The sequence below is a fragment of the Trichomycterus rosablanca genome, chromosome 23 (genome assembly GCF_030014385.1).
Source record: "Trichomycterus rosablanca isolate fTriRos1 chromosome 23, fTriRos1.hap1, whole genome shotgun sequence".
NCBI classification, from domain to species: Eukaryota; Metazoa; Chordata; class Actinopteri; order Siluriformes; family Trichomycteridae; genus Trichomycterus; species Trichomycterus rosablanca.
In genome coordinates this window covers 15,882,794-15,910,256 of record NC_086010.1, presented here as the reverse complement: position 1 = coordinate 15,910,256, position 27,463 = coordinate 15,882,794, and the positions used below count along the sequence as shown (strand labels likewise).

Genomic DNA, 27,463 nt, shown 5'->3' with positions numbered 1-27,463 from the left:
ACACAATGACTCATAACACAGTCCCAATGCTTTCTCTCTCAACCCTGTCTAACATAAGGTGAAGAATCATGTAAACAAACCGACTCTCAGGAATCTACTCCATGTAAGGTGATTCATCTACTCAATGCACCAACACAATGACTCATAACACATTCCCAATGCTTTCTCTCTCGATCAAGAATCATGTTAATAAACCAACTCTCTAGATTCAGTTTTAAATTAAGTGGAAGCTGAAAGTGTCAAAGGAGTCAAGGAGTCGACTCCATGTAAGCTGATTCATCTACTCAATCCACCAACACTGGCTTATAACACAGTCCCAATGCCTTCTCTCTCAACTCTGTCTAACATACGGTAAAGAATCATCTTAACAAACCGACTCTCTAGATTCAGCTTCAAATGAAGTGGAAGCTGAAAGTGTTCAAGGAGTCAAGGAATCAACTCCATGTAAGGTGATTCATCTACTCAATATACAAACACAATGACTCATAACACAGTCTCAATGCTTTCTCTCTTGGTGAAGAATCATGTTAACGAATCGACTCTCTAGATTTAGCTTCATATTACGCAGAAGCTAAAAGTGTCAAAGGAGTCAAGGAATCGACTCCATGTAAGGTGATTCATCTACTCAATCCACCAACACACTGGCTGATAACACAGTCCCAATGCTTTCTCTCTTGGTGAACAATCGTGGTAACGAACCGACTCTCTAGATTCAGCTTCAAATGAAGCGGAAGCTGAAAATGTCAAAGGAGTCAAGGAATCAACTCCATGTAAGTTGATTCATCTAATCAATCCACCAACACAATGACTCATAACACAGTCCCAATGCTTTTCTCTGAACCCTGTCTAACATAAGGTGAAGAATCATGTAAGTGAACCGACTCTCAAGATTCAGCTTCAAATGAGTCAAGGAGTCGACTCCATGTAAGGTGATTCATCTACTCAATCCACCAACACAATGACTCATAACACAGTCCCAATGCTTTCTCTCTGGGTGAAGAATCACGTTAACGAACCGACTCTCTAGATTCAGCTTCGAATGAAGTGGATGCTGAAAGTGTTTGGACACAGTGACAGGTACCTTTACGGGCTCAACGACTCAGTCAAACGACTCAGTCAAACGACTCAGCATCGTGCTGCTGTTCGGGCTTCTCGTAAATAGGGCCAAAACAGGTGCGACGGATGAGCACTGATGAGCAGCTCCTGGGATTTGTAGTCTTGTAGTCTTGTTGGGACTATAGCCATCACTCCACCATCCTCTTTTTTCATTTCCATCTCATAAGGGCTTCAATAGGCTTAAAATCCTGAAGTTCAAAGACTATACCAGTATATTTTTGGTGTACTGAGTATTTACCAGAACGGAGGTTTGAGTTTGAAGAGCTTCTCAGCGGCCTGCACCGCTTTAGGGATGTCATTGGCCAGCATGCTGACCGTGAAGAACTGCCCCACATCCCAGTAGTTATTCATTTTCTCCAGACTGCCCTTCCTGCCCAGCAGACTGTTCAGCCTCACACCTGAAAGGAAAGACAAAATATGATCATCTTAGTGAGGACCTTCCGGAAGTTATACCATGTGACCATGAATAGAGGCGGTTTAAAGCATTGATGATTCTATGGGCACTAAACTGGACAGGTGGGTAAACCCAATCATTTTTTTTTATCTAACACACCCAACTCTGAGTAAATTGAAATGCCGATCGACTGGTAAAAGTGACAGCAACTAAAAAATGCAACTTGATACCTTACCTATCTTCCTGAGTTCAATAGAGCTCTCAAACTGCTGTCCAGAAACTATTAGGAGCACAGCCAGATTAATCCCCGAGTACAAAGTGGGCTGTAATTCAAACCCCTTCCGGTACCTAAACACCAAGAACAGAAAACCATTAACATTTTAGCATTAGCATTTAGCAGACGCCTTATTTCAAAGCAACTTACAGTACATTACAGTTACAGTATACAGTCTGAGCAATTGAGGGTTAACGACCTTGCTCAGGTAGCCAACAGCAGCAACCTGGCAGTGGTGGGGCTGTAACCAGCGACCTTCTGATTACTAGTCCAGTACCTTAACCACTAGGCTATGGCTTGCCATTATGTCCCTGCTCATGTACTGTACATAAATACTCGTTTTCATACAATGGTTGTATTAGATGTATTAGAATCCCAGCTCGGCCATGTAGCCTCTGTTGGGCCCTTGAGCAAGGCCCTTAACCCTCTCTGCTCCTGCGCTCTGACCCCAGCATCCAAACAAACTGGGATATGCGAAGAAAGAATTTCATTGTACTGTACACCTGTATATGTATATATGACAAATGAAGTCTTCTATTCTATTCTATTCTATTCTATTCTATTCTATTCTATTCTATTCTATTCTATTCTATTCTATTCTATTCTATTCTATTCTATTCTATTCTATTCTATTCTATTCTATTCTATTCTATTCTATTCTATTCTATTCTATTCTATTCTATTCTATTCTAGCCTTACCACTGAATGGCGTTGTCTCTGTTCTTGGTGTCCTTGCAGTCCGAGTCGAGAAAAACGTCCTTGTAAATGCGGCCGCACAGGCAAAACATGTCCGGGGCCGGGTGGTCGCATGACTGGAGGACCTGCAGCATCACCCGTAAAGCCTGCTCCCTGTCACCTGGGCTGTTCCGCCTGTCCGTACACAAGTACCAAAACTCATTTAATTAGACTTGTAGTAAAGTACATAACATTTCACACACTGTCCCAAGTTTTCTGGAATTCTGGTATAATTTATATTTACCCTGGTATAAAATTACACCCAGAGAATAAATATTTGGGACGTCATTGATTGCTGTGTTGTTTTGCTTTGCTTGGCATTGTACATTGGTCCTTGTGTTGCTGTTGTTCCTGCTGCTTTCAGGTCATCCAGATGACTGACTGTTTGGAAATTTACTGGCCACTTTATTAGGAACACGTACCCTGTTAACACTCATTGTATTACATTATTGTATGGCATTACTATCCCCACCACCAATGCCCCCACCACCAATGCCCCCACCCCGGCCCAGGTTTAAAGCTGCAATGTTATTACGACAGTGTTATTACTACATTAGCGTTATTGCAGTGCTTAGAATGGTCCACCCAAATAACATCTGGTCAGTGGGGCGACAAAATGTACCAAGGAACAGTTGTACTACATTCAGTAATTGTATACCCACAAAGTTCATCTTCATAGCAGGTGTAGCTTATAAAATAGGATCAATCAATGTCCGTAGCATATAGCTGTTCCTAATAAGTGTGTCTATAATATTTGGTTAGCAGCTGGAGGTCCAACCTGTAGAGCATGTATGTTTCATGTGATCATGTGATCACCTGTTGAGAGCGAAGGCGTAGTGAAACTGGATCATGGGCTGATTGGCCAGGTCGCAGGTTGGCAGCATCTCGAGAGTCTGTACCAGTTTGACCATGGCATCATAGTCCTGAAATATAAAAATCCATATATCTGCAATACTACCAGTCCCTCAGTGCTAAGGCTGTGTTTCAGATACATCATAAGGCCAAAAGTATGTAGACACCACTTCTAATCTTTCAGGTCTGAGTGTTTTAGTCAACAAGTGCCAGCAGGTGTATTGATTAAAGTTTGTGGCAACAGTTTAAGTCACCTTTGTACAAAGCAAGGTCCATTAAACAAATCATGTGACCTGCAACCTGCACAGAACTCCAGTGTTCCTAAACCCCAGCGAAGAACCTGAATGAACGTATTATAACGTAATATAATTGGCAAGCCTGACCTTCTCGTCCAGCTACAGATAAACTTGAAATGGTATATCCAGGATGTTAATGATGAGGTGTCTACATATCTTTGGCTGCAGAGTGTATTAATAAAGTGTTCGTACAATCAGTACCATGCTAAATCCATTCACTCACGTCCATATTTAAAGATGCAGGGGGTGTATTTTTCTTTCTTTGACCTTTTATGATTGGACACTTTCTGATCACATGACACTGCAATGTTATTTCTATATTAGTGCTATTGCAGTGCTGAGACTGGTCCACCACTCAAAAAACATCTGGTCAATTGGGATTCTATAGGTGCCCTTTGGAGTAACATATGGACTACATTTAGTGATTGTATACCCACAAAGTTCACTCTCGTCCATATTTAAAGATGCAGGTTCCTGTCTAAGGTATTTATGATTAATATGACTGTGTATAATTAATCGGCCCACAAAAGTCCCACATGATGCGTCTAAACATCCCTATTATCACACCCCTGGATACAGGGTAGAACTTCGTACCTGAATGTCTCTGTAAGAGAAGAGCAGGTTCATCACGATATCCTGAGTCAGAACCTCTGTGTTATCGATGCGCAGCTTGATCCTGGACAGTTCCTTAGCCAGCTCCTCTCCCTGGTACTTCTCCCGAGCTTTGCGGATGTCGTTCAACAGGGTGTCTTTAAATGAAGCGCTATAATCAAAGAATAAAAACAATTTAATTTACATTAAAGGTGGGTAGCACTGTTCTTTCACAGCAAAAAGGTCCTGGGATCGATTCCCAGATGAAGCAGCCCGGGTCCTTTCTGTGTGGAGTTTGTATGTTCTCCCCGTGTCTGTGTGGGTTTCCTGCAGGAGCTCAGGTTTCCTCCCACAGTCCATAGACATACAGTCAGGTAAACTGGGGATACTGGAATTACCCTTAGATGTGTATGTGTGTGTGTGTGTGTGTGTGTGTGTGTGTTAAATTGGCACCCTGTGCCTTGTGCTAACCGAGAGCTGGAATAGGCTCCAGCACCCAATGCAACCTTGTTTAGTATAAGTGGCTTAGACAGTATTGGTGCGTTCAATAGCCTCCTGTGTTTTAAATACAAATCAAACAGCGAATAACACAAAGTCGCATTCACATCTGCTTTGTTTCACAGAAAAAGTGTCCGTCAGGCCCTAGGAGGTGGCCGCTCTTCCACTTGCTCTCCCAAGTCGCCTCCTGTTACAGTGTGAGGACGGTTTGTGCGTGGCTGACATAACCCGAATGCTCCAGAACTGAAATCTGATTCGCATGTGAACACACATGCATCAACACGACACCTAAGCACCGAACATCGGAAGTGGAGAGTGTCTAAACCCTTTTTCGGAGCCGCTGTATCAAATTAACATTTCAAACATTATGTGGCCAAAAGTATGTGGACACCTGACCATAATATGCATGCTGGTTGACCACCACAGAATCTGAAGTACTAAACAGACCACGTCTGAGGTAGAGGTGGTCGAATGAGGTTTTTCTTCATCGCCGCTTTAATGGTGGAGGAAAACATAGAGCATAGCATGACTCTCCATTTGTGGTACGGCTCTCTGTGAGAATCCACCACTGACCACCCTCTGGGGATGGTGCAATTGGCAGAAAAATTTTATAGGGAATTGGTTGGGGGGAAATTGGGTGTGTCTGTGGGAATTTCTGCTTATTGAGTGAAAGTAGCATTTGTAAGGTACTCATGTTGGACCTGAAGGTTTTGATTAATCCTAAAGGGAATCAAAGGGGTTGAGGTCGGGCATTTGAAGTTCCCCCACACAGGTGCCTGGTGCTGGGGTACTGCCATCATGGAGCACCATGATTTTTACAATTAGTCTATATACTTTTGGCCATGTAGTCAATACTGGACAACATATATCATACCAGGATGTTACGTGGATGTCTTTAAGGAGGCTGACGAAGCGATCCACGAGTGGGACGCACAGAGGTCCGAGCAGGTTGTCCCAGCTGGGCTGCATGTACTCGGACGCCCTTCGCTGTGCCACGTTCTCGCAGCAGATGTATTCGTTATTGGGCGTCATGACGTACGGTATGAAGTAGTAGTTCCCACTGGAGGCCTGGAGGGTGCACAGGATAGACGAATTAGAACATACAAGAGACTGAAGGAGTTATTTTATTCAGGATCAACCGAGACTCTCAAAGTCATAGTACCCAGGAGTAATAAAATAATAAGCACTCGTTAGGGTCATTCAAGGTCAATCTTGTATCAATCTGGATTATCTCCTGTCAACGTTATCTACGTTAGTACTTTCAGGTGCAGAACCACACCACAGACTTGTTGTACCTACTTTATTCCTCATGCCAGAGCCTCGGTACTCTGGGGGCAACTGCACCCAAGGAAAGCCTACGGCAGCCGGCCTTGCAGCCTACTCCAGGTAATACAGCAGAGCGAGAGGTGACCATGCACAGAGAAAGACGAAGAACGACAGGAAATGTGAGAAATACAGGATACGCACTAGGTGGCCAAAAGAATATGAACACCAGGTGCTTTACAGACAATGACTGGCTCGTCTGTGGGAGGGAATGCCAAAGGAATTCCTTATAATCGCTGCAATTACGACCTCTGCTGGCATGATAGTGCCTGCACAGAAACAGGGGATAATGGAGATCAGTGCTTGACTCTCCGTGCGTGATACGGATCTCAGTATGAACCCGCCTGGTGCACGTGGGGAAAAAAGGGTCAGCTATTGCACGTGTCAGAGGGGGCTTGTGTTATTCACGGCCAGGGGTGGAAATCTGCAGCGGTAGAGGAAGGAAAATGGGATTGGGTAATTGGATACAAGTAGATATGAAAAAAAGAATATGAACACCCAGCCTAATTGCTGAGTCTGTCAGTTACTGCACAGACTCCTAACTTCACCCCCACTGAACATTTTTGGGATGAATCAGAACGTCGACTGCAAGCCAGGCCATGTCATCCAACATAAGCGCCTCATCACTTATGACTGAGAGGAAATCCTCACAGGTATCCAAGACAAGCCTTCAAACAGAGTGAAGGATATTACAGCAGCAGAGAAGCACACCACTCCATATTTCCACTCATGGTTTTGAAACGGGACGTCCGACAAGCTCATGATCGAGGGTCCACATACTTTTGGCCATCTAGTGTACAAATATAAGAAAGTTTTGCATGCAAAGAAAGAAAATTAAAGATAAAAAAGAGAAATGAAGAAAGCATTTAAAAGTGGAGCATAAGAAAAGTAAGAAAAGTGGGATTTTAGCGGCCCCTGTGGTAGAAATGTGCTATTGCAGGCAAATTTGCAGAACTGCAGTATATCAGTTGTTCTATAGTTTGTTACCCCTCTGTACCCCATTTAGAGGTTGAAAGGGACCCACATGGGTCCCCACGACCAGATATTTTATGAAATGGATTATTCTCAGCACTGCAATGACAAAGTGTGTTGCACTGGTATACTGTTGGGATTTTGAAACACTTCAATGCCACTCCCAACAGCAGAGTATTTAAAAATCCTAACAACACCGCTGTACCTGATACACTCTTACTAGAACAACACACACTACCACGTCATTACCATGTAAATGTCATTGCACTGCTGAGAATGGTCCACCAATCGTTTCCATTTATGGCATGCCTTTATCCAAGGGGCCTTGTTCAGGGGCCCCAACAGTAAATAAAAAACTTGGTGGTGGGACTTGGGACCTTCCGATTACCAGGCCAGTACCTAAACTGAGCTGTGGGAGTCCTATGGGGAGTCCATTGCTTTCGAATAGTGGGTGACCAAGTGTACAGAGATTACAGGCAGTATTTGTATACCCACAAAGTCCATCTGTAAATAGGGAATTAGGCAGCTGTTCTATGCGCGTCCTCGTCCTCCCCGATCGAGAAGTAGCTGAATCATTATTAGTAACGTTAGAGCACTGGAACCTCGGTGCTGTGTCAAAGTCGGGCTCACAGATTCACAGCAGCTGGAGCGGTTTGATAAGACTTCTATTTAAAGACGTGTGCTCAGCCGTCAGGCCGCCGGTATCAGTTATGCTGCTTCTCCTTTCACTGCTGCCTCATTTAACGTCTCCAAAATGGGAACAGCCCGTCCGACGATGAGACCAAAGAAGCCAGGACGCATTTGTTCGTAAATATCAACATATGTATGCTATTCGGATGAAAGTATTGGGGCACCCTTCAAATTTTTTTATTAAAGTGTGGTAAATCAAATATAAAGGAAATTATATTCTTCTGAATTTGCAGCAACAGTTTATGGAACCAACGGTCCTGTTTCTGAATGACAGAAGCTTAAATAAAAAAAAAACACTCCTGTGGCCTGCACTGAACAGCTCTGGAAAGAACCGGAACGTCAAACATAAGTGCCAAGCTATAAAAAATGCTCTTTAGACCGAATGGTGCAAATTCCCACAGACATACTTCAAAGCCTTCTTCTCAGAAGAGTGACTGTTGTTCTAGCTGAAAAGATCACACAGGGGTCACTCTATTTAAATACCATTCAGGATGTCCAAATACTTTTGGCCATACGCTGTATGTGCACAACGTACCAAGAATTTCATAAATGTATGACTCTACAGCGTTAACGCATTAACGATTTGTAGGTCGAGGACAGGCCCCCTGCATAGAGCACATGGTGCTTTGAGGGTATTTTCGGACGTTGACTCGGGAGAAACAAATACGCCGAACTGTACAGTGTGTGACAACAAAGCTCCAGGAATAGCCACATAGCTCCACACACAGCAGGATCGCTTTCTTGACACCCAGAAAAGCACCATGATAGTGGCAATTGTAAAAAATAAAATAAAAATAATAATAATAATAAGGGGTGCAGCATGGCTCCTATAATAATAAGAATAATAAAGTAAAACTTCTTGGGCGATGAGATTCATATCAGTTCAGCCCGTTTCAGCAGCTCTATACCATAATGCTCCCACCACCATACTTCACTGGTGTGGTGTTCTTTGGATTCTAGTGAACCATATGTGCGTGTATGACTTCATTTTTTATGCTTTGATACTTACTGTGTTTTTCTGGGCCACCATGTCCTTAAAAAAAGAAAAAATGCAGAAAATAAAAACAGCAAATTACTCATCACATATCGCAAATAAACAAAATATTATTATATGTGAGAATAAAGCTGCATCATGTAAACGGGTACATTCAGAAATAGGAATAAACATTAATACACTTTTATAAATCATTTCAATTTTACATGAAGGATGAACACAGAGGAACATGCTATACTCAAGTATTCATTTGCCTTGACTCCAAGAAACACATGTTGGATGTGGGGCAAAAGGGTGCTAGTCTGGGGTCCTCTTTAGCCAGCATGGAGGAAATCGCAATGCAGTAGGAGGAACTTTAGTTACAAAGAGCACTTCTAATTTCCAAATTTCAAATTAAATAAATAAAGAGGAAAATAAAAAGTAAATGTTAAAAGTGGCTTAGCTGTGAGTGAAAACACCCACTATTATATTCTAACTCTGCAGTCAGAGATAGACACATGTGCACATGCTGCATTCCATCCCTTTGGCAACTGGGGGCCACATGCTGCAATTTGATCCGGCATAGCACATCCGTAATAGCGGGCAGTGCCAACACCTTCATGTGCCCCAAATAGCTTAAAATGTGAAATGTGAAACATACCGTGTCATACACATGATTTGTCATTCTAAGCTGTTTCTGATTTGTAAACTTAATCTAATATTAGATTGAATCTCAGCAGAGCCACCGACCTGGCTGGGGCGTCCACACAAACACAAACGGTCGTGTCTGAGGGAGGGAAGGTCAGATGGGGTTTATTCCCGCTACTGCTGATGCAATATTCAATCTCCCGGAGTCATGTGAAGCATAGCATGGCTCTATATATGTGATACGGCTCTTTGAACCCAACACTGGCAGGTGATAAGAAGTGGCCAGATCAGTGATCAGATGGTGGATTCACAGTTGGGAATTAGCGATGACTAGATGACGTGTGAAGCATAGACGGACTCACCTTCAGCGACTGTGCCGTGTCAGGGTCCGTGTCGTGGTAAAGGATGACGTTGTTGGCCATGTCGAAGCTCTCACGGACTCCCAGATGATAAAAGAGCGACGGCTGTCTGAACACATCGCTCATGTCCACAACTGCGATGTCTGCGAATAGACTCAGTGTAAGTGGTGAAGGAAATAGATACTCCAAACGGTAATGCTAGTTTATTTAAAACAGTCACACATGACGTGATCATCGCTACAGAAACTATTGTTTTGGATCCTGATTTGAATTGATGATTTGATTTTTGGGAATTTATGTAGACTATCAGATGTTGTGGCACAGTGGAGAGCACTAGCCATATAGTCACAGGCCATATATGGCACAGACGGTTTACATCCAGGAGCTGGAAGATGATGCTCCTGTTAGGGGTCGCTACTGCGAATCTCGGTTGCACTTGCTGCTGCAACCCTCCTATTTATCTGGGCTTGGGACCGGCACTAAGGGTGCAAAACCATGATCGTCAACCAGATGTGGAGAGAGGAAAGAAATTACATAGAGATGTCACCTATATGCCAGCTCAATCCACCAGTATATAAACATGTTAGTGCCATGTCAGTGCAGCGGTGAAATGGTCCACCACCCGTCACCCTTTCAACTATTAAATGTGCACGGGGGATGACAAAGTGTACAGAGTAACAGATGGGCTACTGTCAGTGATTGAATACACATACATAGTACATCAGTATGACAGGTGTAGCTTATAAAATGATCAATGAATATTCATACCTAACCTCTAGATGGTTGTACCTAACAAAGTGCTCGATGAATGTATGACCTTATACTGTTTGTAGTTTTTTAAATCTCAGTGATTATAGAAACTTGCTTGTATAAGTTTTAATAAAGTATAAGTTGAAATCTTATTTATTTAGGCATTAACGTTGTTATAAATGAAATAATAATGAATGAAATGTTACCAGGTAAAATTTAAAATTATGAACACATAAAACTTCAAAAATACACTAAAATAATAACTCAACATTAATTTATTATATTAAATTGTGACTAAATAACTAGGTTCTTACATAAAAGTGAATAATTTAAAAAAATTTACCTCAGGTTTTTCTTAGATGCTAATGCTAACTATTAAGCAAGCACTGTACAACTAGCTAGCATTACAGCTAACGTGCTACTAACAATATTCCAGTATAATATAGACATATGGAGGTCTATTTACATACATTTACTCATATAATAGTTTATTTTTACATAGAAAATACATTAATACAATATTTATTTTTCCTGTCTTATATTCCTTGTGAGAAAACCACATTTATATATGTTTATATTTATATTTGTCATCTTTTTGTCCTGAGTGAGGTATTACTAAGCCAGGCATATCATTTGCCCTAAGAATCCACCCAGATATGTTATCATTTTATATCAGAAGTAAAACTTTGCCCAGATTTAGGGTTTTTTTTTGCACAAGTGAAGGATTTGCCCCGTCTGGGGCTTTCTATAGCCCGACAGAAACCTTGCCCAGCCTGGGGCTTCTTTTGCCCAGTCTTTAACACTTTGCCCATGCCATAGGAACATCTGCCCTGTCACCAGCTTGTTTATTTTTATTTATTGATTTTTTGGCACTTCTTTTGCCATCTCTGAAGCTTTTATGCTCAAGCTGAAACTGGTTAGACCTGCAAACTACGGTTTTGTTCATTTTTTCATTGCCAGAGCAAAAATGTTGCCCAGGCTTAGATATATTTGCCCAATTTCCTAGCCTGCTGCTAGGGGGCTTTGACCAAAGCTGATACTGTGTTTATATGGCTAAGCTGAAGCTTAACCTAAAAGCTTTAGTCTTTGGATGTACAAGTTAATACTTCGACTAACTTAGTCTGGGATGTACGCCCAATCTGAAACATCACTTGCCCTTTTGCCCCATCTGGGGCTTTCTACGGTGCAATCAAAACCTTGCCCAGCCTGGGGTTTCTTTTGCCCAGTCTTTAACACTTTGCCCATGTCATAGGAACATCTGCCCTGTCACCAGCTTGTTTTTTGGCACTTCTTTTGCCATCTCTGAAGCTTTTATGCTCAAGCTGAAATTGGTTAGACCAGCAAACTAGGGTTTTTCTTTGCCAGAGCAAAAATGTTGCCCAGGCTTAGATATATTTTCTCAATTTCCTAGCCTGCTGCTAGGGGGCTTTGACCAAAGCTGAGACTTAACTTAGTCTGGGAAGTATGCCTAATCTGAAACATCACTTGCCCTTGTGTCCCCAGCATGGGGACAGTATTCTTTATTAGCAAAATAATTTTACACAGATTTACACAAGCTGAGACTTGTTTTGCCCACAATGAACTTTGCCCAAGCTGGGATATGTGACTACACTGAAACAGAAACTTCTCAGACTGGCACTTATTGTGTCCCAGGTTGGATTCTGCACAGCCAGGGGCTTCTTTTACTCAAGTAGTAATTAAGTAAGAGGAACCTTTATGCAATCTGGGATTCCTTTTCCCCAAGCAGTTGGTTTCTCTACCCTGAGGTAGCATTTGCCCACGCTGGTGTGTCTTCATTTACCTTAGCAAGGGGTTGCACTGCTCGTGGCTTAAGCTCAACCTAAATCTCCGACATGTCTGACGCTCGTTCTGCAGAACCTCAGCTTGCCAGCAACTGTTACGTGCTTTGGGGTGAGCAGGTCCTAGCATGTCTGTTCACATACCATTACAAACTGCACGAAACTCACCTGCATCGTAAAACGTATCGAGCACGGTCGTCTCCCCGAAGTCGAGCCTTCCAAAAGTAACAGTGGTAAGGATGGCACTCTCGGCATCGCATGCCCGCTGCAGGCACTGCAACGCTCCTGACTCCGGGCTGTTCGCTGCTACGGCTTTCAGACCATCGTTCAGCACGTACACGGCACGCAGGCTCCTCTGCTTGGCCACCGGACTGGGACTGGCCACGTCTGCCCTTTCCACCGTAGTCACGGCCATGCTGGTGGCATGGTCGCCACCCGCGTCCGCCGCCGCCTGGCTTGTTCCCTCCATCATAGTGTAAATAGTGGCTAATCCAGTTCAGTGCAGGTTAATGCACTCTCTGTTGACACACTCCCTCTTCATCAAATCAGCACTCATCACTGATCTGTACTGCCACCGGTGCCCTTCCTGTTTTGGATCTGCAAATAGAGGAAATTGAAACAATATAAAAGTTGTGCAATATGGAAGAAGTGTGCAACTTCTACTATGCAACAGTGATTCATGCAGGGTGGACTGAGTACCAATGTAAAACTGGACTCGCCATGTCATGCCAGCCTGGCAAAATATGTGAACATTGCCAGGAAAAAACCTGTTGAGAATGAGGAGAGAGTCTGATCATGTGACATCAAATCTAATATTAACGTCAACACAGACACTAGTGTCAGTAGGCATCGAAAAATTTTAAAAGATGGTACAACAATTTATCTAAGCCACATTTCTGACAAACAAAACAACTCACTGCCATCCGTAGATACTTTATATATAGGTGGTACTTAGAGGTTTTGGTTTGATCAGGGCTGGTCCTTGGTCTGAAAGTTTAAGAACCATTCATTGGTCTACGGTGTATTGCTGCTCAGTTTTTAAGTGGTGTCACACCCACCACTACCATGCCATGGATAAATCGTTTAGTTAAAATGAATACATAAATGAATTAAAGATGCAGTATGTAAATTGTTTTTCTATTATGAAGATTCATCTGACCACAATACACGTTTCCACTGTGTGACGGTCCAGCCTAGATGCCTCCGAGCCCAGAGAAATCGACGTCACTTCTGGACATGGTTAACATAAGGCTTCTTTTTCGCACAGTTTTAAGTGCCATTTGTGCACGGTTAATGATATTATGCACTGTAGAGGGAGAAATATGCAAATCCCTTCCAATCTTTTAAACATTTCAATAATTTTCGTATGCATGGAAACTGGAGATCCTCTGGCCATCTTTGCTCATCAAAGACTCAGCCTTCCCCGGATGCTGCTTTTGTACCAACCCATGATTACGATCACCCGTTGACATCACCTGTTTGGAATCACATCATTACTAGCCCTAAGTTGCCCACGTCCCAACGTTTTCAAACTGTCAAAGTAAATGTAAGGAACACTACAAATTAATGTTTAAAATCTTCTTCTTTCGGCTTTTCCCTTTTCAGGGGTCGCCACAGCGAGTCATCCTCCTCCATCTCACTCTGTCCACTGCATCCTCTGTCCTCACCCCAACTACTTCCATGTCCTCTCTAACTGCATCCATATACCTCCTCTTTGGTCTTCCTCTTTGTCTTTTTCCTGGCAGCTGCATGTCTAACATCCTTCTACCAATATACCCGCTGTCCCTCCTCTGGACATGTCCAAACCATCTCAGTCTGGCCTCTCTAACTTTATCTCCTAGTTGTTTAACCTGTGCTGTACCTCTGATTATCTCATTCCTAACCTTATCCATCTTTGTCACTCCCAAGGAGAACCTCAACATCTTCATTTCTGCCACTTCCAGTTCCTTCTCCTGTCTTTTTGTCAATGCAAATTTTTTAAAATTTAAAATATTTAAAATTAATGTTTAAAATATAATAATTATAATAATTATAATGTTATTTTGAGAGTCATTTACATGTTTAAACTTTCTGTCCTGAATAAGTTCCATACACTGAACAAACACTGTGTGCAGAATGAGTTTCATCCATACTGCAAGTTTCAAATCTAACATTACCTGTGCTGGACCGGATTCAGTGGCGCTGTCATCGGTTTCCACGTGCGATTGCGGGTATTCCAGCCGTTGTTTTTGTCACCGCTCTCTCCGCGCTTTATATTTTGGATAAACGCTGTTCCACTCCTAGAAGTTCTTCTCAGTCAGAGAGCTTCACTTGGTTAAAATAAGTGTTCCCGAGGAGCTGGATAAGAGGTGGTAGAGAAGGAACCTCACCACAGCAGGTCTGGAACTGATGGTTGAACGGTGTGGGATCTGACACTGGAGTAACGAAACTCACCGAGGCTCCTCCTGCGGTTTCCTCTGACATGACAGTGTTTACTCACTCCAGTGATGTGTGTTTTGAGAACGAATCGGTTCTTTGAGTCGATTCTTTTAAGACTCGCGGTGAAGAGTGGTTTGTGAAGATTCGCTTTTGTTTGTCCGACGTTTAATCGTTTTTAGTGCTCTAAATAAAGTGGAAATATCTGAAGAACTTAATATTAGTATTATTATTAATATTAATATTAATTATTAATGCAATATGATTTATATTAGTGTGTCATAAGCCTGAAAAAGCTGAGAAAAATAAAGCCAGTCACATTGACTTTACTTGATGCACCTATTTGGTAGGTCTATAAGCTTCATCAACAATACAGATAAACTTTGTGGGTATACAATAACTGACAGTGGTCCATCTGTTGCTTTGTACATGGGTACGGTCACCCCCATACCCGATTTGTTATTTAAAAGGTAACCCTATGAATGAAAACAAACATAAACCCCAATCTAAATCAGGTGGAACAGTGGTAGCTGAGTGTTTAAGGCACTGGGCTAGTAATCAGCTGTAGCCTAGTGGTTAAAGTACTGGACCAGTGATCAGAGGGTCGCTGGTTCAAGCCCCACCACTGCCAGGTTGCTGCTGTTGGGCCCTTGAGCAAGGCCCTTAACCCTCAATTGCTCAGACTGTATACTGTAACTGTAATGCAAGTCGCTTTGGCTAAATGCTGAAAATGTAAATGTAATCAGAAGGCTGCCGGTTCAAGATCCTCCACTGCCAAGGTGCCACTGTTGGGTACCAGAACATTATCCTGGCTCAAATTAGATTCAGTTTTTAGTAGTAATATTTCTGATTATTTTTTTATTTTTAAAGATTATTATTTCTTACTGTTTTTAATTATATTTTTTAAAATTATTTCAGTTATTAAAGATTATTATTATTTCTTACTTTTTTTTTAAGTAAAAATTTTTTTTTATTAAAGATTATTTTTTACTGTTTTTATATTTTAAGTATTTAAGTATTTTTATTATTAAAAATATTATTTCTTGCTGTTTTCATTATATTTTTGAAATTAATGTTATTATTAAAGATCAGTGTTATTAATAATTTTATAATGGTTCACTAGGTGATACACAGCAAGATGAGACCTGGTAAACAGGGTTTGATCCTTGGTTTGGCTCCGGTGGTTACCTGTTGGAAGCTAGCCATGTTTTACAACGACCTCGTGGGTTGCTTCTCAGTAGTAATGCTTTCATAAACGGATACAATTATACTACTGTATTCCTAAAGCATCCCAGCCTACAGTGCACCCTCTACCGTGTTTCACAGCTACAGTGAAGTTTTAGCGTTGCTGTGCAGTGCTTTTCTTTCTTCACAAAACACTGTCCAGCATGAAGCATGGTCATCTTTTGCAGCTTGAGATCTAGACTATGTTCTTTCTCAGGTCCTCTGCTGTTACCCTTTCATTTTTTGTGTGTTCTTGGCAGAACACCCACTCCTAGAGCGAGTAGATTTACTAACAGTACTGAATTTCTTCCTGTGGATTGATAAACACACACGGGTCTTCAGAAATGCTTTTGCTTTTCAAGTAGAACACTCAATCAGGTTTGGAGTTGTTGTTAGCTCAAGGGTTTACAGACTGGATTGTGCACGGTAAATAGGTTATTTGCTTAGATAGGGTATGTTTATCTAATAATCTATAGGGTTAAGTGTGTAGACACCTCTCATTATTCTTAACTGAGGTGTTTCAGCCACACCCATTGCCTACAGTTGTTTGTAATGTATTGTTTATAATCAGCTTTGTGGAGACCATTTAGAAAAGGTCCCTTCATGTTCCAGCATGACTGTGAGGTTGATATAAACATGATTTGTTGAGATGATTTTGAGGAACTCCAGTGACATTTGGAATAAATTGGAATGTTGACTGCGAGCCAAGCCTATGCATCCAACTGCTCTTATGGCTAAATGTGCACAAATTTCCGCTGACACTTAAAAATCTTGTCGAAGGATTAAAGACATGCGTCCAAATACTTTTGCTTTACACTTGGACGACTTTTACTTGTATGTTGTACTTGTAATTTCGCTGTCATACCTGAAATGCCTCTGCAATCCTTACTGTAGTGGCATTTTTCGCTCCCGGTAAGGCACATAACTCAAGGACAGATCAATTTATTTAGAGGCGAGTGCAGGCACATGATCAGCAGACAGGTAGAACAGGTAGTTCCCAGAGCGTCAACTCTTCCAGGCTTGAATAAATGAAGGCTTGGTTTTGTGTTTATATCTTGCCAATTTATCTTAATGTGTTCTATAGTTTCAGAGAATCTCTTCAGGCCACTTTTCGCATTTCAGCAGATTTTGCAGCCTTGGCCTCCAGCCCTGTCCAGGACAAACTTCCTCCAATAATGAAACATTTATAAAAAAGATCAGTCTACACCATTTTTGCAACAACTGCTCCTATTGTAATCAGTTTCATCCCACACATCAATTACCAGTCGACTTCGCAGCATTTAAATGCATCTTTTCTTTTCATTTAGTCATTTCCAGTCCCCTATTACAATTACAATCCTGCTTGCCCATCAAGACTTATTCTTAAAATTATTTTTAATATTAAAGATTATCGTTATTGTTAATATTATTTGTAGACATATTATAATAAATAATAAATACTTAATTTAGTGGTTTTTAAATTAATTTCTGACTGTTTTTTATATTTTAAAAATGTATTTTATTATTAAAGATTATTATTATTTCTTACTTTTAATTATACATTTAAAATTATTTTATTACAGTAGATTATTAGATTGTTGTTATTGTTAATATTTCTGACTGTTTATTTTTTAATCTATTTTATTATTAAAAATAATTTTTTTGTCTTACTGTTTTTAATTTTTTTATTTTAAAGATTTTTATTTCTTACTGTTTATTATTTAAAAAATCTTACTGTTAATCTTTGATTGTTTTTTTTAAACAATAATTTTATTATTAATAATTATTATTATCATCTTACTGTTTTGTCTATTTTTTTTTTTTAATAAATTTTATTATTAAAGATTATTTTTATTGTTAATATTTCTGATTACTATATATTTTTTAAATTAATTTTATTATTAAAGATTATTATTATTTCTTACTGTTTTTTCTATTTTTTTAAATCTATTTTATTATTAAAGATCATTTTTATTATTCATATTTCTGATGCTTATGTATATTTTAAATTATGTTTTATTAAAGAATATTATTATTTCTTACTGTTTTTATTTATATTTCTAAAAGTATTTTTATTATTAAATATATTATTATTTCTTACTGTTTTTAATTATATTTTTAAAGTTAATGTATTATTAAAAATATTATTTCATAATGATTTTAATTCTATTTTTTTTTATCATTTTTATTAAAGATTATTATTTTTTACTTTTTTATATATTTTTAAAAAATAAATTGTTTTAAAGATTATTATTTCTTGCTGTTTTTATTATATTTTTTAAATTATTATTATAAATTAGTGTTATTAATATTTTTATTATGGTAGACTAGATGACACACAGCAACATGAGACCTGAAACCAGGGTTTGATCCTTGGTTTGGCTTCGGTAGCTACCTGTTAAAGGTTAGTCATGTTTTATAGCAACCTCGTGGGTTTCTTCTGAATATTCCAGTTGCCCAGTTGGTGTAGCACACGCCGCGACACTGACTACGATGAGGCCGAATCATTTAAGGGATTCCTACGACTCCTCATCCGGAACGCGCTCCTGATCTCATTATACGACAGCTGATGCTCGCTAAGCTCTGTACCTTGTGTGGTTAGCTCATGTTTCCCCTGCTTTAGCCTCTGCGCAGTTTTGTTACCCAGAAGCCACTGCTGGACCACTGAGATATGTAGGAACCTCAGCGGGCAGCGGGGAGCCTAGCAACGACAAATTAACAAAGCCAAGCCGATATAATAAAGACTAATCACTGGTTAAGGATTCACCCAAATGAGGGGGTGGAGGGGGTGGGGGGTGCAGTCACTGTGCGTGTGTGTGTGTGTAGTGGGTGAGATTTATGAGACAGAGCTGGATGATGATATAACCGTCTCAAGTCGACGAACCCAGATGACCGCTAACACTAACAAAATACCTGCCAAGTACACTACATGTATACTCCAAAAGTATTTAGACACCACGACTAATCACATAGTTTAGGTGTTTCAGACACACCCATAATAACAGGTGCATAAAACAATAACTGACGTGCATTCAGTCTGCAGGGTCTCAACTGAACTGCTTAGGGTTGAATCCAAACATCCATACAGCCGGATGGACGTGTATTACGTATATTTCTATAAGGAAATAATAAGCTGAATTACGGATCGTCGGTGCGTTTTTTTTTATTTTTTACTTTTTTAATAAAATTTTCACACATAAATGCATTTAGTACATTAAAATATAAAAGTATATATATATAAGACTTTCTGAAAAGAACCAGCATCAAGAAAACAAAATGTGCATTTTTTTGTGTTGGTGCTGACAACAGAAACCCAAAAAAAAAGGAAAAAAAAGGAAGAAAATGATATGAGTGTAGATAATCCGAATAAAGAAGGCTTCAGTCAGTGGGACAGGAGGCGTGCAGTACCACACACCCACGACAATAAAGGAAAAAAAAAAAAAGAAAAAAAAAAGTTAAACAATAAACAAGGCCACGAAGGTGAGGCGAGAACGCAACGTAAACCGTCGTCAAGTTAAACCCGAACGTTTCTCAGTCAGGATCAAAATCAGTACCATGGTGGCGTAACTCCAGGACGTGATCGTGCTGTCGGGTAGCACAGTACCCGTCCTACAACCAGGAAAATAACCAAAATAAAGAGAAGAAAAGAAAAAGAAAGGAATGAAACGTTTGGTTTGTTTTCTCTATGCTGTTGTTCTCGGGTAGTTTTGTTCTTTCTCTTTGTTTTTGGCACTAATCTGATTGGCTGAGGGCTTCAGCCAGACGTCCGGGTGGCATCGTCCGACGGGATCATTTGGACACGACTTTCTTTAGGTTCTCTACGTCCATCTGGAACAGAAACGAAAGTGAGAGTTAAAAAATGAGACACAAAGAAACTTTTTTTTCCCATTGTTAGTTTATCTATCTATGGCTAAATAGCCAAAAGTATTTGGACACCTGAACAAAACCTGTTTAAAAATCAAAAGGTATTAAAGTCGAGTGATCGCTATGGATGTTTTCAGCTATAACAGCAGCAGCTCTTCTGAAAAGGCGTCGTCATTCATTAAATCATTGTTATAGAACGGATAGTTCCGGTCCTAAAATCTGATTGGCTGAGCCGCGTTCGAAGCCGTTGTAAAATCCCCGATAAACGCACACCTAGGACCACCTCACATCATTCCATATTAATACGCAACTGAAAAGAAAAAGTTGATGTTATTTTCGCCCTCATGTTGCCTAGCAACACTGTTAAACGAACTACGTTGCGTCACGGAAGAATGCTTTATTGTAAGTTTATACACAATAAATACATTTATGAATTAAACATTGTTGTATATATTGTATTTTATGTCGACCGCCGTTTTTTAAAAGCAATATGCCACTCGAGACCGTGCGTTACTGTTATGATTTTAGCACGGGAAAGAAGTTTTTAAAAAAAACGTCATTCCCCGTGCTAAAATCACAGTAACGCACAGCCTCTCGTGGCTTATTGCTTTATTTTACCACTGCTTGATCCTGGTCAGGGTTGCTGTGGGTGCAACTCACTGGGCGCAAGGCAGGAACCACCCTGGACAGGTCACCAGTCCATCACAGGGCAGTTTTGCATCTCCAATTAACCTGACTGACCGCGTGTCTTTGGACTGCGGGAGGACACCCACACGGACACGAGGAGAACATGCGAACTCCACACAGAAAGGACCCAGCTCGCTCCGTTTAAGTGCTACCGACCTAGCCACCGTGTCTGTGGGAATTTGTGCCCAGTCAGTTGAAAGATGACAGCATATGTTTCACTTGATGTTCGGTGAGGTTGAGGTCAGAGCTCTGTGCTGTGTCCCTGTCCCAGTCGTGCTGGATGAGAAAAGGGCCTTTCCTAAACTGTTGTGTTGGAAGCATGTACTTTCCTTTATATGAACTGAAAAATTAGACGGGGTGTCCCAATACTTTTGTCCATATAGTGTATTTACAGAGGATTCAGAATGTTTTCAGACCCCTTGCCTTTTTGCACCATTTGTACTACGGATTGAATATAAATGCCATATTTTACCCATAAATCTCTATTTTACACAAAATTCCTATAAAATTTTTTAGACTGTCTGTGGGGATTTGTGTCCATATAGTGAGCCACAGAATTGATACGTGTCAGCCTTGGCAACATATCTTTGTCTTACGCCAATACTTTTCACCTACCAACTAAATACACTTATTTTTTTTAACTACAGTTTGGAATTAATCCAGAAGCTGCTATGAGGTTTTCTACTCACCTGAAGGCCTAAACGAATCTTTTTCTCGTCGTCCAGCTCGCTCACAAGCTGCTTCATCTCCTGTCTGGGGAACGACAACAAAAATCCTGTAAAGCTAAAGGTCAGAACCCAAATCTTGGGTAGCCTAAGATAGCCTTGGTTCTGCTAATTACAGTATCGGCATGTTTCAAACATGCATGTCTTCCCTCCGTGTTTCAAACATCTCCCTTCATCTCAACGCCTTCTCACTGTATATCGATGAGCCAAAACATAGAACCACCCCCTGAAATGCTAAAATGCCCATGGCAACGTCTTGATGTCCAGTTAAGTCTACCAACGTCCACTAAGGTCTACCAAGGTCCACTAAGGTCACCAAGGTCCACTAAGGTCACCAAGGTCCACTAAGGTCTACCAAGGTCCACTAAAGTCTACCAAGGTCCACTAAGGTCTACCAAGGTCCACTAAAGTCTACCAAGGTCCACTAAGGTCACCAAGGTCCACTAAGGTCTACCAAGGTCCAGTTAAGTCTACCAAGGTCCACTAAGGTCTACCAAGGTCCACTAAAGTCTACCAAGGTCCACTAAGGTCTACCAAGGTCCAGTTAAGTCTATTAAGGTCCACTAAGGTCTACCAAGGTCCACTAAAGTCTACCAAGATCCACTAAGGTCTACCAAGGTCCAGTTAAGTCTACCAAGGTCCACTAAGGTCTACCAAGGTCCACTAAGGTCACCAAGGTCCACTAAGGTCTACCAAGGTCCAGTTAAGTCTACCAAGGTCCACTAAGGTCTACCAAGGTCCACTAAGGTCTACCAAGGTCCAGTTAAGTCTACCAAGGTCCACTAAGGTCTACCAAGGTCCACTAAGGTCTACCAAGGTCCACTAAGGTCTACCAAGGTCTACCAAGGTCCAGTTAAGTCTACCAAGGTCCACTAAGGTCTACCAAGGTCCACTAAAGTCTACCAAGATCCACTAAGGTCTACCAAGGTCTACCAAGGTCCAGTTAAGTCTACCAAGGTCCACTAAGGTCTACCAAGGTCCACTAAGGTCACCAAGGTCCACTAAGGTCTACCAAGGTCCAGTTACGTCTACCAAGGTCCACTAAGGTCTACCAAGGTCCACTAAGGTCTACCAAGGTCCACTAAGGTCTACCAAGGTCCACTAAGGTCTACCAAGGTCCAGTTAAGTCTACCAAGGTCCACTAAGGTCTACCAAGGTCCACTAAGGTCTACCAAGGTCTACCAAGGTCCAGTTAAGTCTACCAAGGTCCAGTTAAGTCTACCAAGGTCCACTAAGGTCTACCAAGGTCCACTAAGGTCTACCAAGGTCCACTAAAGTCTACCAAGGTCCAGTTAAGTCTACCAAGGTCCACTAAGGTTTACCAAGGTCCACTAAAGTCTACCAAGGTCCACTAAGGTCTACCAACGTCCACTAAGGTCTACCAAGGTCCACTAAGGTCACCAAGGTCCACTAAGGTCTACCAAGGTCCAGTTAAGTCTACCAAGGTCCACTAAGGTCTACCAAGGTCCACTAAAGTCTACCAAGGTCCACTAAGGTCTACCAAGGTCCAGTTAAGTCTACCAAGGTCCACTAAGGTCTACCAAGGTCCACTAAAGTCTACCAAGGTCCACTAAAGTCTACCAAGGTCCACTAAAGTCTACCAAGGTCCACTAAAGTCTACCAAGGTCCACTAAGGTCTACCAAGGTCTACCAAGGTCCAGTTAAGTCTACCAAGGTCCACTAAGGTCTACCAAGGTCCACTAAGGTCTACCTGAGCGACTTCGATAGGAGCCTAATCGTTTCGGTTGAGTATCTCCGAGGGAGCGAGGCGTGCTTACAGGCAGCCATGGTGAGTGGCCAAAACTCATTGATGCCATTGATCCCATCGCAGGATGGACGGAACTGGCCATCTGAGCAATGGAAGAAAGCTCGACTGGTCTGATAAATCCAGTTTTCTGCGAAGCGCTGTAGGTGGGTCCACCTCAAAACCTACAGATGTTGACCTACAGAACCTGCTAGTAATGTCCTGGTACCAAATACCACAGGACTCCTTCGGATGTCTTGTGTTTCCCCAATATTGCAGATCCCAAAATAAATCATTGGGATGATGGTGATTCGTCACGGATGAAGACTCTGATGGATCATGCCAAGATCTAGAGCAGAGATCTAGAGATGTCTGATCTTTACAGACCCGGCTTAGAGCACGAGGGCACAGCCTTCCCCAAAACGATTAAGACAAGGTGACTACAAACTTCTGACTACATGGATGTGTTTTTATTTATTTACTTGTGCTGGCTCTTCATCAGCTCCACGGTGGCCCTCAGATTTTGGAGCTGTGCTCTCAGTTCCTCCAGCGTGGTGGGACCTTGCTCGGTCCTCCCCCGTCCCTCCGGGGAGGGAGAATGGGCCCTGAGAGCCGAACCGCCGGACGAGGATTTGGGAGGCAGGGAGGACTTCTCGGGGACCTGGTTCGAAGAACAAAAAAAACACACCCGGCAAAGATTTAGGACGCCGAGTTCGACAAACAGAACACGGAACACTCGCTGCGGTGGTGTACGATCGGCGAGTCCCTCTGCAGGGCCTCAGTCTCGGACCTCGGTCAGCGTGTTTGTGTGTATGAGGTTGCCCCCTGGTGGACGGACGAGGGAGTTCATGCACGGGGAAGAAGAAACACGACAGGGGTGGAAGGGAGGGTGCTGGGAAAGGAGGGAGAGGGGCTTACTGTTATTACAGGCAACGGCTTGGACATCTTCCTGACGTTGTCCAGAGGTTTGGAAGGGAACGAGTCCTGCTCCTTCGCCTTCTCCCGCTCCTTCTGCTCCTCCTCCGCGGAGGGAGAGTCCAGGAGGTCGGGGCTGGAGAGAGATGACTGAGGGACAGATCGGTGAAGAGCGGTTAAGGTCATCAAACGTAAACATCATGGCGTTACATAATGTTTATTTAGCCAAAAGTATGTGGACGCATGAGCATTTGCTTGATAGAAATCCTATTTAAACAAAATTGGACTGTGTCTGTGGGGAGTTGTGTCCATATAGTCAACACATAAGCATTACCTTGATAGAAATCCTATTTTTTAAAAATTGGACTGTGTCTGTGGGGACTTGTGCCCATATAGTCGACACATAAGCATTCGCTTGCAGAAATCCTATTTTAAAAAAATTGGACTGTGTCTGTGGGGAGTTGTGTCCATATAGTCGACACATAAGCATTAGCTTGATAGAAATCCTATTTAAAAAAATAATTGGACTGTGTCTGTGGGGAGTTGTGTCCATATAGTCGACACATAAGCATTAGCTTTCAGAAATCCTATTAAAAAAATTAGGACTGTGTCTGTGGGGAGTTGTGTCCATACAGTCGACACATAAGCATTCGCTTGCAGAAATCCTATTTAAAAAAAATTGGACTGTGTCTGTGGGGAGTTGTGTCCATATAGTCGACACATAAGCATTCGCTTGCAGAAATCCTATTTGAAAAAATTTGGACTGTGTCTGTGGGGAGTTGTGTCCATACAGTCGACACATAAGCATTCGCTTGATAGAAATCCTATTTAAAAAAAATTGGACTGTGTCTGTGGGGACTTGTGCCCATATAGTCGACACATAAGCATTCGCTTGCAGAAATCCTATTTAAAAAAAATTGTACTGTGTCTGTGGGGACTTGTGCCCATATAGTCGACACATGAGCATTCGCTTGACAGAAATCCCATTAAAAAAAAAATTTGGAGTGTGTCTGTGGGGAGTTGTGTCCATATAGTCGACACATAAGCATTACCTTGATAGAAATCCTATTTAAAAAAAATTGGACTGTGTCTGTGGGGAGTTGTGTCCATACAGTCGACACATAAGCATTACCTTGATAGAAATCCTATTAAAAAAAAATTGGACTGTGTCTGTGGGGAGTTGTGTCCATACAGTCGACACATAAGCATTACCTTGATAGAAATCCTATTTAAAAAAAATTGGACTGTGTCTGTGGGGAGTTGTGTCCATACAGTCGACATATAAGCATTACCTTGATAGAAATCCTATTTAAAAAAAATTGGACTGTGTCTGTGGGGACTTGTGTCCATATAGTCGACACATAAGCATTAGCTTTCAGAAATCCTATTAAAAAAATTAGGACTGTGTCTGTGGGGAGTTGTGCCCATATAGTCGACACATAAGCATTCGCTTGCAGAAATCCTATTTAAAAAAAATTGTACTGTGTCTGTGGGGAGTTGTGCCCATATAGTCAACACATAAGCATTACCTTGATAGAAATCCTATTTTTTAAAAATTGGACTGTGTCTGTGGGGACTTGTGCCCATATAGTCGACACATAAGCATTCGCTTGCAGAAATCCTATTTAAAAAAAATTGGACTGTGTCTGTGGGGAGTTGTGTCCATATAGTCGACACATAAGCATTAGCTTGATAGAAATCCTATTTAAAAAAAAAAATTGTACTGTGTCTGTGGGGACTTGTGCCCATATAGTCGACACATAAGCATTCGCTTGACAGAAATCCCATTAAAAAAAAAATTTGGAGTGTGTCTGTGGGGAGTTGTGTCCATACAGTCGACACATAAGCATTAGGTTGATAGAAATCCTATTTAAAAAAAAAATTGGACTGTGTCTGTGGGGACTTGTGCCCATATAGTCGACACATGAGCATTCGCTTGACAGAAATCCCATTAAAAAAAAAATTTGGAGTGTGTCTGTGGGGAGTTGTGTCCATATAGTCGACACATAAGCATTACCTTGATAGAAATCCTATTTAAAAAAAATTGGACTGTGTCTGTGGGGACTTGTGCCCATATAGTCGACACATGAGCATTCGCTTGACAGAAATCCCATTAAAAAAAAAATTGGACTGTGTCTGTGGGGAGTTGTGTCCATATAGTCGACACATAAGCATTCGCTTTCAGAAATCCTATTAAAAAAATTAGGACTGTGTCTGTGGGGAGTTGAGTCCATATAGTCGACACATAAGCATTCGCTTGACAGAAATCCCATTAAAAAAAAAATTTGGAGTGTGTCTGTGGGGAGTGGTGTCCATACAGTCGACATATAAGCATTACCTTGATAGAAATCCTATTTAAAAAAAACTGGACTGTGTCTGTGGGGAGCTGTGTCCATATAGTCGACACATAAGCATTAGCTTGATAGAAATCCTATTTAAAAAAAAAATTGTACTGTGTCTGTGGGGAGTTGTGTCCATATAGTGTATTGTATTGTGTGTCCAGGGGAATCCACAAATATGTACTGACCGATGTGAAGATCTGAGATCGTGGTCGGCGGTCCATGACGCGGGGTCTGGACGCTGTGGGATGGTTCAGCTTCTCGGTGGATGTGACGATGGAGTCGAATTCTTCTCCGTCTTCCACACAGACAGACACACAGACAGACAGACACACACACACACACGGGTAAATATTAGTACAGTAACACGACAAATACAAGCGTTGTGTGGACAAAGCGTTAAAGCATTGAAAACAATGGAGACAGCGACATCTAGTGGATGAAAAAGGAATTGCGTTAAGACTTCATTTGTTTACATTAATAATTTAGATAAAATAATAAAATAAAAACACAACAAATTAAATATTTGTAAATTATATAATGTCATTTTAGTAGACAACTAGTAGAATTAGTAGTAATTTTCGAGCATGAACGATGTACCCACCTATGTCGTTAGATTTTTCTGAAGAGGGTCGGTCTGGAACCACAGGACTGTCAGACCTGTACAGAAAAAAACACTTACAATCTCAGATCAGGGGGTCGCTGTGGGTCCAGGTTCCACAGAAGTAACACTCCCAGACAGGATGCCAATCTGTCTCGGGCCTCAGCTAATCAATCCCTTATCTCTCGGACACCAATCGTGTCTGTATGTGGGGAGTTGTGTCCATATAGTCGACACATGAGCATTAGGTTGATAGAAATCCTATTTAAAAAAAATTAGGACTGTGTCTGAGGGGAGTTGTGTCCATATAGTTGACACAAGCATTAGCTTGATCAAAATCCTATTAAAAAAAAAATGGGACTGTGTCTGTGGGGAATTAAAGTAACAGTAAAGAAGGGCTTCTCAATCATTCTTAATGATTAGGAGAGGCGTCCGCATACTTTTGGCATACAATCGTGTCTGTATGTAGACGTCCGGCAGTGTAAGAGCCTCGTTGGGGATTCGAACCCTGGATCCCAGCGGATTGTATTGACTTCATTTTCCACATTATTAGAGAGCGTGCGACTCGAATCACATACACGGTGTGCCAAAAGTATGTAGACACCTTTTCTAAGTATCGAGTTGAATGTTTTAGCCACAAGCATTGCTAAAAGGTAAATAAACTGATCAAAGATAGTGATACTTGGGCGTCCAGCGGGTT

General features: G+C 41.4%; 2 protein-coding genes across 3 annotated transcripts in view; both read right to left on the bottom strand.

The window, feature by feature from the left end:
- The window catches only part of map3k15 (mitogen-activated protein kinase kinase kinase 15), a 45,928-nt gene extending 31,413 nt beyond the window's left edge, over window positions 1-14,515 (bottom strand). Inside the window, exons 1-10 of the mRNA XM_062985328.1 lie at window positions 14,427-14,515; window positions 12,439-12,867; window positions 9,725-9,864; window positions 8,751-8,774; window positions 5,631-5,824; window positions 4,262-4,430; window positions 3,336-3,442; window positions 2,484-2,654; window positions 1,746-1,858; window positions 1,355-1,514 (exon numbers count right to left, since the gene is read on the bottom strand). Coding sequence (XP_062841398.1) covers window positions 1,355-1,514; window positions 1,746-1,858; window positions 2,484-2,654; window positions 3,336-3,442; window positions 4,262-4,430; window positions 5,631-5,824; window positions 8,751-8,774; window positions 9,725-9,864; window positions 12,439-12,742 — 1,382 coding nt within the window. The 5' untranslated portion in view covers window positions 12,743-12,867; window positions 14,427-14,515. The remainder of the gene's footprint in view (window positions 1-1,354; window positions 1,515-1,745; window positions 1,859-2,483; window positions 2,655-3,335; window positions 3,443-4,261; window positions 4,431-5,630; window positions 5,825-8,750; window positions 8,775-9,724; window positions 9,865-12,438; window positions 12,868-14,426) is intronic.
- Window positions 14,516-19,055: 4,540 nt separating this feature from the next.
- Window positions 19,056-27,463, bottom strand: part of sh3kbp1 (SH3-domain kinase binding protein 1) — a 62,287-nt gene continuing 53,879 nt past the window's right edge. For both annotated transcript variants that reach the window (XM_062985608.1, XM_062985609.1), the window contains 6 exons: window positions 26,767-26,822; window positions 26,351-26,460; window positions 23,827-23,973; window positions 23,391-23,569; window positions 21,129-21,192; window positions 19,056-19,716 (listed from right to left, as the gene is read on the bottom strand). In XM_062985608.1, coding sequence (XP_062841678.1) covers window positions 19,678-19,716; window positions 21,129-21,192; window positions 23,391-23,569; window positions 23,827-23,973; window positions 26,351-26,460; window positions 26,767-26,822 — 595 coding nt within the window. In that variant the 3' untranslated portion in view covers window positions 19,056-19,677. The remainder of the gene's footprint in view (window positions 19,717-21,128; window positions 21,193-23,390; window positions 23,570-23,826; window positions 23,974-26,350; window positions 26,461-26,766; window positions 26,823-27,463) is intronic.